The 12,941-nt window shown below is 34.3% G+C and overlaps 1 protein-coding gene across 1 annotated transcript in view; it reads left to right on the forward strand.

The window, feature by feature from the left end:
* Positions 1–1,591: 1,591 nt before the first annotated feature.
* The window catches only part of LOC138698177 (serine protease inhibitor 42Dd-like), a 228,915-nt gene continuing 217,565 nt past the window's right edge, over positions 1,592–12,941 (forward strand). The window contains exon 1 of the mRNA XM_069823922.1: positions 1,592–1,805. Within this exon, the coding sequence (XP_069680023.1) occupies positions 1,778–1,805 (28 nt within the window). The 5' untranslated portion in view covers positions 1,592–1,777. The remainder of the gene's footprint in view (positions 1,806–12,941) is intronic.

The raw sequence follows: 12,941 nt of genomic DNA on the forward strand, positions 1-12,941 counted from the left end.
GTCATTCTCTTCTCTTCCGATCGCACACCTACACTATGTTTACTGAATATTGACTTTTGCCGTGTTCGCTGAAAGTTGATGCTTGTGGATTTACTTTTATTTACTACTCTTTTAACTTTTATTTTTCAAATTTTCGTTTCGACAATCTTCACTATTTTCATTTTCTCTTGGCACACCAGAGAATCATTCGCGACATACTACTGTGCCGCGGCACACCGGTTGAAAATGGCTGCAATAAAAAGCAGAGTGATTAATAAAAAAAATAGAAGAAGTCTAAATAAAGGTGGAGAAAACGAAAGAAAATTAATCAAATAACCTGCAAAAGAAAGTAGATCTATATGATGGTAATAGGGCGAATAAGTATGTAGACGAAAGGAAAATATTAGAAAAAAGAAACGAAAAGATTAAGTATGAAATCACAGAAAATAATTGACAAAATGAATGAACCTATATAAAAATTAAGAAATAATTGTTAAATCACCAGCAATGCAACAAAAAGCAATGTAATATATTCAGTTACAGAAGGCGAAATGAATCGGGAAAATAATACAAAATAAATATGTAAAATACAAACGGAATGAAGACAAATGAATATTAAATGAAAATGTAAGACGGAAGAGAGGCAACATTACGAAAAACCGATGTGACAAATTAAAATAAAATAGAAAAAAAATAATAAAAAATTACATTTTTCTACTACAAGCGCAGCGATATATAAACAAGGAGAGGAAGACGAAATTGAGGTGAAACAAACGAAAGCAAATAAACAAATGTTGAAAAGCAGAAGAAAAAGGAAACAAAAGTATGAACATGAGAAGAAAATGGTGTAGCGGTTAGCGCGTTGGCCGCGAAACCAGATGGCTCGGGTTCGATTCCCGGTCGGGGCAAGTTACCTGGTTGAGGTTTTTCCGGGGTTTTCCCTCAACCCAATATGAGCAAATGCTGGGTAACTTTCGGTGCTGGATCCCGGTCTCATTCCACCGGCATTATCACCTTCATTCAGACGTTAAATAACGTAAGATGTTGATAAAGCGTCGTAAAATAACCTACTAAAATGAAATAGAAATGTATATAAAAAAGGGAAAAGGCGTTAACAACGATGGAGAGGAATGAAATTTCGTAACAAAAAGTAAATTGACTTAAGAGATTTGCTTTACGTACAGTGCCCCGTAACGAAATTTTAATAGCAATGACGCTGTTGGCCTGTATGACGATACATTACACGTACACACGCCGGCCGCATTCAAACTGACAGCAGGGCTGCAAGTCACCTGCGGTCGGCAGTTGAAGAGGAGTCTTTATCGATCATGGTCAACAAGAACGAGCTCTAACTTTTTCTTCTCCATAACCAGAGGCAATGTTGAAATACATAAAAATTGCATGATGTTAAAAACAAGTAGAGAGAAATATTGAGAAGGGCGAGAGACAGAGAGGAAAAGAGGAAGGTTATGACGTCACGTCGGGAAGTGGTCTGGGCACTTTGTATCTGGTTTTCCCATGGAGAGAGAGGGAGGGAGAGGGAGAATGAGAGAGAGGGAAGGTATGCTGGCACAGTGCACAGAGAGTAACTGTCCCCACTACCTCATTGCTTTTAGTTCTAGTTTATAGAGGGGGATAGTCCCATCTTCACACCTTCGCATCCCTTCTCCTGCTCTTCGCTGACCAGATGGAGTGTGACCTCCTGTGCAGCTGGAAACAGTCAGAGATCGTCTAGACTTCCGTGAAGGCGGACACACCGAGACCCTCGCAGTGTCAAGGAGAACTTCCGCAGTTCAGCATGGGCGCTACAGTCATATATTTCGCAGGTAAGTGAAACGTGGGTTACAGAATCCGGGACGACACTTCGTAAATAATATATCTTGTGCTGCTCTCTACTTACCTTCTCGCCACACATTTTACTTAACATTTTGCGGAATATTGAGGTCAAGTTCAGGCGCATAATTTCACTCCGTTTCTAGGGCAAATCCTCGAAGACTGCAGTGACAGGGGTGATACAAACACGTGCTACGAAAAGTCGTGTTTTTTTTTTTTTAACTTAACGACAATGAAATATAACCTGTAATTTAGAAACAAACACGGACGCTTTTCATTATACAATATTTGAAAGGCAATAAAAATGATGCAATGTATCTACAAAATAAAACCGCGAGCGAAATTATCTAACAAAAGCGCAAAGTACAATCCTGTATTCACGAATTTTTTTAGTTCATTTACGTTTGTATTTTGGTTGCAAGAACATATATTCTTATTAACACGTGTGCATACATAGTTATAGTACATTATATATATATATATATATATATATATATATATATATATATATATATGCGGTTATTAATACCATATTAACATATTTAAATAAATCAAACAATTTCTGTCAATTGTGGTACACAGTTAATGCAGAGGTTAAATTCGCGTGGAATCCATGATTTGGAATATGATTTCGCCTAGGGTATGGCTGTTCGCTGTTTATGTCATGTCATGGGCTGTGTTACATACAAGGCAGTCATCGCGTCGACTCCATGTTACTGAAGTTCCACAGTTTGTTCGTCTAGTGTTAGGTTGAAATAATGAAACAGCCTTATGGTATTTCATATAGATAAATTATTTATACAATTAATATAAATATATTATACCAGTTCGACTGTAAGTATTATAAGTGATATATATATATATATATATATTTCCTCAAAATGAAATAGATGCTGATAGGCGAGCAGCATTACATATATTTATTAATTTAATAAACTGATGCACAAGATATAATAAATAATATTCTTAAACAATTAATAAAATATCCTATACAAACTTAAAATAATAAAAATAAGAAAAAAAGAACATGCAATACTATTTACGTTCTTTGGTTACTGATTTAGGGTGCATGTTGTAATAAATATGTATAAAGGGTGATTAAGAAATGCTTGTATAAACTTTGGGAGTTTCTAAACAAGAAAAGAAAAGTCATAAATATATGTCGAGAAACGCCTGGTTTACGAATTATAATCGAAAGCTTACATTCAACGATTCTTCATACAATCCTGCAGCCTTTTGCCCATTCAATTGATGTTATCAATAACACAATTCAATTTGCCAACGTAGGTGCAGTGAAGATTGCAAAGAAAACTTGTTTGCACGTTCGACTGTCCTACATATTTTAGATTTTATCTGTGGCAACACTTAAAAGCTTTGGTTCATGCAACTTGAATTTCAAATGAAAAGATGCTTCACCAACGCATCGTAGATGCTTGTGAAACCATTCGAAACCGTCCTGGGGCGTTGGAAAGGTACTACCAGTGCATTATCAGACTGTTCATGTGTACACTGAAGTAGGTGGAGGACATTGTTTCCATTATAACTCGCATCACGTGTATCCAGACATGTATATATAAGTATTTATTTTTTCTTGTTTAGGTGTGGAGAACTAACTCTAAAAGTTAATCACTCTGTATATATGTAGTTAATTATAGTGCAAAAATAAATAATTAATTATTTCCTCATTATCGCCATCTACTTTCAAGAAATGTGACCCTTAGCCTGTGTAGTCATCATCTTGGGAGATTACAAACAATCCAAATTCACAATTAGCGGGCTTCCCTATTCATGTGGTTCGCGTCGCGCAAAGTTTATGTTTAAAATAGTAAATTAGAAATATGAGGCAAGGGGCAAAGTCAGTCTCTATAAGAGGACAAAGCTCCACTTCCTTATCAGAAATCGAACCACTGTATTAGCTGTTAAAACATACTAAATTATTTACGTAACAATCATTACTTCCTCTGTTAAACTCTTTTCCTAAATAAACTAAAGACTTGCGTAACAGTTCACTAGCCACATTAACATAGCCTACTTATTTTTCAGAAGTGTAAGATCGCAATTATAAAAAATATCATATATCATAAAATTATGACATGTGGTATACCGTTTCGTATTGAGTTACTCGGTCTTCCGTAATAATTATAACGAAATTAATTATATATTTATAATATCAATACCGCTTTAAGAATATTTTCTGTGTTAAAATATGAATCTATGATTCAGAATTAGATCCGCGGGATAATAAGATAATATTCTGGGTTGGGCAGAAATACCCGATCCGTCTCATGTCACTTGGCTTGAATCTAAGCTTCCTAAATTAATTAATTCCATATAAAACGAAAGTGAAAACGACTAGACTAATAAAAGTAACGAATTGTCTGAAACCTTCAGAGTAAATGCAAGAAATGTCCTCCACAAGCATCCGAACACTTCAGTGCACGTCTTTTATGTGAGATGAATCAGGCAGGTTATTCGAGCCCAACTCTGTATGTCAAAATTTCTCTCAAAATCGGCTATATATCCGTCAGAAGACGTAAAAAAAATTAATTGTTAATTGCTATTTAGTACGTATAGATACAACCGTCACACACGTGGTTATAGGGTTGAATTAGGCCTATATAATGTTCTATGTCTATTATTAGAAACTTGGCATCATAATATAATGTACCCTACATTACAGTGACATATTTATAACGTGTGGTGCATCTGGTGAAGAAAGTGAACTGCAAAAACATTATATGTTGTTGAAACGTGTTTTTTACAATAATTTAAGCAATGATATACATTCGGAGTTTTTTTCAATATCACTTCTCTCACGATTTTATCACGATGGCTTAATATCGCACTTCATCACAATACTTCATCATGCTATATGATCTACAGTAAGTAAAAAAAAAAGTCGGATTTAAACTAGTCTATAACACTCCCCAGTGAATAACGGCACTAAGATTAATGGCAAATGATTATTATTATTAATGGTAGATATTAAATTCCAAGAGATATTTTACAAAATGAATGACTATAATGTTCGTTACCCTAACTGAAATAAATACCACCAACCTTGACTACCCATGATATTTAATCTCCAAGGGCATCTTCGTTACAAAAACAAGTTTCAAGTAATCTGTGTGGTCATTAATTAATTTAAGCGAAGTATGGGTTTTACCGTATTTGCATGCAGTCTATATTTCATTCACAATGCGTATATAACAAAAAGAACCACCGCCACCACCACAAATTCATATTTTTAAGTGTTCAATATCTGTAGTATAACACAGCAAGTTCGTACGCAAATTATGTTTATCGTGGCGTTACAATAACATTTCGTCTGCGTGCTCACTAAACGCAACACAGGTACTAATCTACTTGTGTAGGCCTACATATGTATATATTATTTACGAATAAATTGACATCAGCATAATTTTTCTATGTTCCCAGTTAACCATTTACATTCTAACCTCACAAATTAAAATATAGCCATAGTGCACACAACAGATAAAGAGTAGATTTTTCCGCTGCGTGAATTATAGTTTCCTAGTTTGAATCCCTCCTAAGACATGGATGTTTATCCGTTACAAATGCGACATCTTGTCTGTGTTCGGCTGAGAAACAAGTCAGAGATTTAAATTAAAGCTCCTTAGAAATTGGAAGGGCTAGACCTACAGTATAACCAGTAGACTAATCATAGGATTATCTTATTTTAAAGTATAAAACTAAACTACCACTTTACAAACATTTCTATATCATGAAATTAATTCATATTCATTTTCATTAATAATAATAATAATAATAATAATAATAATAATAATAATAATAATAATAATAATAATAATAATCTGGGAAATTTGTATAGAATATTTCGTTTATATGACGTCATTCCAATTTCGACCAATGAAGTGTAATGAAATTTTGAATTCCAACCATCACATCTCGATGATTTTTGCAACCCGATTTATTATAAACAATTTATCGCAATTGTTTTCCCGTAAATCGATGAGCATATATCCATTAATGTAACGATGGTGTACTAAATAAAATGCGAAATCCTACTTCCACATCTACATCTTCATCTTCTAACTACATGCCCATTTTATCTAAAGAAAATGGCATTCCTTCGTTCAGATTTGATAACTGCGTTTTTAACAAATGTTCATTTAATTAATGTATTAATCAGGTTATTTGTAATTAAATTATGATTACAGCAGATAATGAAAATGTATTTCCGTTATAATAACAAGAAAAAAGCGCAGTACATTCAATTAGCATTGTTAAACCTGTATTTCGCTTTTCTCAATTGGCATTACTGAATAACATCCAATTTCTTTATTGCAGTAATCGATACTCATATATTTCAACTTCACAATGTCTGAATAGATTAAGTACTCATAAATATATAATTATTAACATTTGCTGAGCCAATTTTAGAAATTTATTATTTATATTTTATTCAGAAAATAGTCCTGATAAATGTCGCTTGAAGTCTGAGATTTTCCAGATAAATCTCAAACCTCTTGTTACATTACTATAAATAATTTCTCCTGTGTGTATATTGGGTATCATGAATTATATGCACGCACTACATAGCCTATAACGGATACTTTTCCTCATGAATGCAGATCAATAAGGACAAACGTTTAGTCCAGGCCAGCCATTACTCACTTCTCAAATCCTTCTGGCTAGTGTCACTATGAAAACTATTGTGAAATCTGGTTAAAAAGTATATGGAAACATAGCGATTTTTATAATGAGACTGGTTCAGATATAGGCATATCTACAAATTGTGTAGCAAACTCACCCAAGTCCTAATACATGGTACAGGCCTAGATATAATATGTAAAAAATTTAACCCAAATCAGTTCAGAGAAGTTAATGATTAAGTGAGGAGATTATTATAGCAACCAACCACACTCTGAATTTGTTCACATGGAACACTTCTCTTTCCTTTAGTAGACTCTCATTGTAGGAATTAAGTTTATTTTTAAACTAGGCCTATGAATTTTCTATTCTACTCTGAAATGCTCAAATTTTTGGAAAGTAAGTTGATTATTGAGAATTAGGCTACCCATAATTGAAGACTAGACGTAAAAAGGCGGTAATTTGCTAGGAGACGTCGTTGCACATAGGCCAGTTTTACACTAATCCTAAACATGTTTAGAATGACTTGCTTGTGGACCGTCCCGAACCCCGACTTCCAGACCTAAGAGCGCCTGTCCTTACATATACCCGTCAGTCAAGGCCTACTGACATAAATAAAAGCAATTAACAATAGGTATCTCAGTCATGACAATCTCATAATTTATCCTATCATTTGAATAATCGATCTTGCTACGTACAACATAATTATATTATAACTGATTTCCTTTGCGTTTTTTTTTTAACTGATCATATTAAACAGAGAAATGGAATAACTTCACAAATGTGCACAAGGCATAAATTAATAAACATATCACGCTTAATAAATAAAATTTACACAATTCTACTCAGTAAACAATTCGCATATAAAAAAATCTGTGGTTCCAAAGCAAAAAATGAATGTCAGTTTTTTGGAGACAATAAGATTTTGCGTTGTGTGTTTAGAGTTGCCAACTCTGGTAGATAAAATTATCGACGATTTTACACATGCAGGAAATTTATATGAATAAAAGTAAATTCGTATATCAAGTACAGGTTCGACTAAGGAAACAGTTTTTTTTTATTGAATTGTATACATACTGGTACTGGTGACATCTCATACGAGGTTACTTATGTTTCGGGCACTATAGGGAATTAAAAAAAAAACAACCCTGAAAATGCCTTTCAATTATGCTATGGAGTAGTAGAAAGTAGATATGATTACTGGTAGAGCTGAAAGCACACCCATCCCGCACAACACACGTACCTTACTTATTTACCAAAATCCTCATCCGTGTAAGTGCCAAAGAGAGAAACCGTAGAAAACAGAGCTTTCTTGTGCAACTAGTAATTATAATATCAATTATCATACGTTTTCCACATCTATGATAGAAGCTAGGTAAAATTACAATGGGAGATTTTTCTTAGTGGACTGAGCCAGGAACATAGATTCTTTTCGTTTTTGGAAAAAAAATTCGAAGATATTGGCAGCTTAGTCTTTTTTAAGTCCAGTTTTCAAATACAGACCTAAAGAACAAGGAAGACTTGGATGTCTTAGTAGTGTTGGAATGATCAATTGTGATATAGATATATTATATCTAATACTGCACGACGACGACGACGATGATGATGAAACGAGTTATAATTTAAATATGACACATGCTGTATAAAATTACTATTAAAGTTAAGATTTATTTTTACCCAGAAAATAGCGCATAACGATGGATAAATCATAGATTCCCCAGCATGTGCAGGCCCCCCGTTTCCTTCAAAATAAGTTAAATATATTAGAATATTAGAAATAATTATTTTGATTATTCGTAAGGCGCCTTTCCAAATTGAACAGACTAGGATATAAATGTACTGTGGAAAGAAAACAATTACTGTGACTTTGTTAATCACTGACTCCAATGTAGGCTACCTATTTAGAGCGGATCGAAGCCTATCTATTTCGGTGACAAGCTGTCAGGCAACTGAACTCCAACTGGACTGAGAAGTAAGAAGAGGATCTCTCTATTGTCCGAAAGTTGGAGGACCGTACAAACTTATGAAATTTGAAGAACCTCAAATTATTATTTCTTTTCCAAGTAATAATTTGAAATAATAAATTCTATTTTATCGTTAAAATAGCATAATTATCAAGATAACATGTAACACTACACTCATTTTATCTGATCTCTCATCATATATTGTCTTTTGATAGGTGCTGATTTTATTTTCGGCTGATGCTTTTTCATATAATTGAAGACCTGAATTAGCAAACATCCCAAGTAAAAAATATACCAAATTTGAATTTTTATCTGGCATATGTTGTGTTTCGCATAGGCTACCATCCAAAGTTCGCCTCTAAGCCTGTGTGGTTTTAATCATACAAACATCTAAAGTCCATCCACTCTTAAAGTGATCCTAACATAAACAAACCCCAATTATATCCTTCCGCCATTCGCGCCGCAATTACTGTCACAGTGACAGGGGCACGTGTGAATTATGGCACGTGATTTAAGTACGGTACGCAGTATATTAGCGTAATACACGAAGTAAAAGAGAATGTGACATACTTTATATAGAATTAGTTTCAATTAATAGTATTAATAGTAGTAAAAGTTTTAGTTTTAGCAGAATAATTAGTAGTTTGAGCATCAATTACACAGTATATTATACTCACAGTACTGAGTAGGCCATACTTTTAAAAAGTAGAGACTTGCAACACTTACATTTTATTCCGATTCCGGTAGTAGTTCTGTCCCATCCACATAGTATCCGTTTCAGTTCTTTGGTCACTGTCACTACCGCTGCTTTCGTCACCAAGACTGATAACTATAGTGGATCAACTTACAAAACTCCGCTGGTCTGCGCATGCGTCAATCTTAAAGAGTGACACAATATACTATTCACCTTCTCCTTTTTAATTGTCAACTAATAACGAGAGAAGGCGTTACTAACGTAGACTTTCAATGAATTAGATTATTTTCTCATTTTTTATACTCAAAAAGTAGTAGTCAGATTCTAATAAGAAAAAAGGCATGTTGAAGAGTATTGTTTGCAGATTTCTAAGATGTTTGAGTTGCCGCAAGATAATAAATTTAAGACTTCTTAATTGAGGTTTGTTTTATACTATTGTAGTGTGGGAAAAATATGTTTTTGAAGTAGAAAAGATAAGTGAGTACTTGCAGTGTATGAAATCGTCTAAATACATGATACTTTATGTTGAAAAAATCCCATATTAATAGAATAAATCTACAAGATATTATCACTTGTTAAAGGTTTATGTCTAACTGCTCGCGGGTCGTCACACAGCGCGCGCGTACACAAACATTTATCTTCAAAACCCAACAATGCTTTAAAAATAAGCATTTATTGTTTTGATTGGTTTCATTTACTTAAGGGCCATACTAAAATATTTAATCAGTTGTCTCCAGTCTTTTTAATTGGATTTTTGTAGCAAAAATCCCACTTTACGTAAAGGAATGATTCTGTCGCCGCCTTTTCGCAGAATATGGAAAAACAAATGAAAGAAATGTGTTGATCACGTTAAAAATAACTAAGAACAATATTTTTGTAGTGCTAATGTATTAGATAGTGAAACTGACAGAATAATTTTGTTAGAAGTTTAAGTGATAGCAGTGATGCATCAGATGACTTGTCAATCAGTGCGACAATGGTTCAGATTAATGGAGGAAGACTCCGCCTCCAGCGCAGCGGTAAAGTTTAGTAACCTCCTACAGCGGAGTTTTGACAATTGTTAACCTATAATTTAACAATAAGAGTATCACTCAAATTGTCCAGCTCCCAGAACAAAACTTCTTTCATAACGTGTTCGATGAATTTCTTCCAGGCATCTGCAGTCACATGTTTAATTGCTTCCTCAGTCAATACCTTGACATCTCTAATCTCGAACATCGTGTTGTTCTGTCTAACATAACCCTTCACCTATGTTCATAATATCCTTTCTATAGGATTTAATAAAGAATGATAAGGAGGCAGTCTCTGTATAATACTGTCTTGTTAGCCTGTTGCGCAAGAGAATCCACAATATATTTATCATATCTATGAGCGACATTTATCTCTCGATTTATTCGCAGAAGTTAATCTTTTACCACGTTTTTATCACACGGAATATTGTTTTCTTCAATCCAGGCAATATGTCACTCTTTAACCACGACCTACTTGGTAGCCGATCAGCTTTAACGCTGTGATACGGAGCAATGTCCATGATTATCACACTATTGGTTCGAGTTTCGGCAATAGTTGGCGACACAGCAACAGAAGACCCAGCCAGCACCTTCAGCCATTTTGTTGGATCACTAGCGACTGAAGTGCTGCCGCCCTCAAATGCGTCATGCATATGCAATAAACTATTTTAAGTTGTAATTATTGATCTCAGAGTGATTAGATACATTTTATAATCATTTCTACGTTTTGGATATTATTATTTCAATTGAGGAAGAATAACAAATATATTCAAACGACATATTTTTAATTTAATGAAGGGATCTACATTTTTTCGCGCGCTTATTGTTTCTAAATTGCGCTTCGGTGTCATAACCAATGAAACGCGAGCTGGTCACGTGGGTTTGTTTTGACGGAGATCATTTTAAGAGTGGATACGGTTTAATTCAATACTTTTACATTGCAAGCCTATATAGTTTTCTTGTTCTCCTGAAAAATTGATTTCACTGGACTTGGGATGTTTGTTACTTCCGGTCTTCAATTTTCAGTAGTCAGTGGTCAATTTTCTTGTAATTAGATCCAGATATCGTAGCAATTTCGTTTAATAAGCTATTACTTTTCCTAAAACCATGGAAATAAAAGTATTTCCTTATATCCTCTTTCGTTATTTCTTGTTTTTTTTTTTTTTTTTTGTGGTCTGCCATGACGTTCACAAATAAACTTCCCTGGTTTGATTATATTAATCCATTTCTGACTTAGAATATACACTTTTCGCTGAGTCGAGAATAGCAATATCTTCCGTTCTAAATGGAGGAGGAACCAGAAAAAGTGTACATTGGAACTTTGTAAATGCCAGTGAAGGTACAAGCTACTTTTCAAAGGTATAATCTGTCGTCAAAAGTTGCAAGTTTTTTTTTTTTTTTAATAGGCCTGCGTACCTGCTTTGGCGTTAATGAAAACGTTTAAATAAGTTAAATTTCTTCTGACTGTCATATGCGATTCCTTATCCAGGATTGGCATATAAATATGGTGACCGTTATAGAACTGTCTAAGCATCTATGTGGTATCTCCGGGACTGTAAATATACTCGTAGGAATTTATTTCATATCACCCCCTTCCTCTTTTGTAAGATCGTATGCACAATTAACGCTTGGTCGTTGTGTTAAATTACCTTTGTCCGTATCTCTGTAATAAAAAAAAGCTTTGGAAAAGAAATGTATTGTATAATTTAATTCTAGTTTTCTAGATTGTTCCTTCGTTTGAATGTGTTATTGAAACTATTTAATTTTGTAACACTTCGAAAGTGTAAACAACGTATGTAAATGGTTCGAATAGGCATTGTTATCGAAATGAGTTGAAAATGATTCAATACTATGTGAATAAATGCCACTGGTAGATGAATGGACGAATAAATAAAGTAGCCAAGCACAACGATCCCCCTGTGGTATGAACAATGAACTAGGCCTAAAGTATATTTTAACAAGTACGAGTATCTCCCAGTTGGGAACAGAACGAGCTAGCACAATCCAATTCCACATCCATTGTGTCTGACGCATTGAAAAATATCAATACTGGGAGTGAAAAGTTAAGGAAAAATGACAATACATAGCTTGAAAACCCTCACTTGACAGGGCTGTATAAAATTGTACGCTTGTCCATATTACCTGATGCAATCTGAAAAAGACAGCGATTAACTAACTAGCTATTATCAAGTTAGTCTTAGAGATATGAGTCACAATATTCGTTACATAAATCTGATAAATAACGAGGACTGTAGAATATCGGCAAATCAACTGATCTTATGAGATCAACTGTCATAAGTTTACATTCACTCCTGACTCCGTATGGAATTAAAAGGATTTGCCCTGGGGAAATTCTTTTTTGCTCCCCAATTTCTTTCACCTTTTCTTCTCCGCGTCCTCTCCATCGATCCCTAGTGTACCAGGAATCATGAAGGCAAACAATTTTGGCAGTGCGTATACATCAGGGTTGGCCAATCTTTTCTCCCCCCCCCCCCCCAATTGCTTCATGGATACAAAGTGCTTGAAAACAAATTAAGACTTAAGCCCAAATTATACGAAACAAGACAAGATTCAAGAGCAGCATCAGGGTTTTAAATGTAGAACTATGTGTCACTAAAATTAATTAAATAGATTACGTTCTTCATTCAATTTCTCTGATGCTAAAAAAAAAAAAAAACAATAACTGCAAACATCTGAATCAATGTGAATCACAAAAACAACTGAATATCGCTTCATATTAAAGCCCCGCTCTGTTTCTACTACACATTCAAGCGAACTTCCACTCTCTTAAGCGGCTTTTAACCGGGTCCTGTACTCTCGTTTTCG

Source organism: Periplaneta americana, chromosome 4 (assembly GCF_040183065.1).
Source record: "Periplaneta americana isolate PAMFEO1 chromosome 4, P.americana_PAMFEO1_priV1, whole genome shotgun sequence".
NCBI classification, from domain to species: Eukaryota; Metazoa; Arthropoda; class Insecta; order Blattodea; family Blattidae; genus Periplaneta; species Periplaneta americana.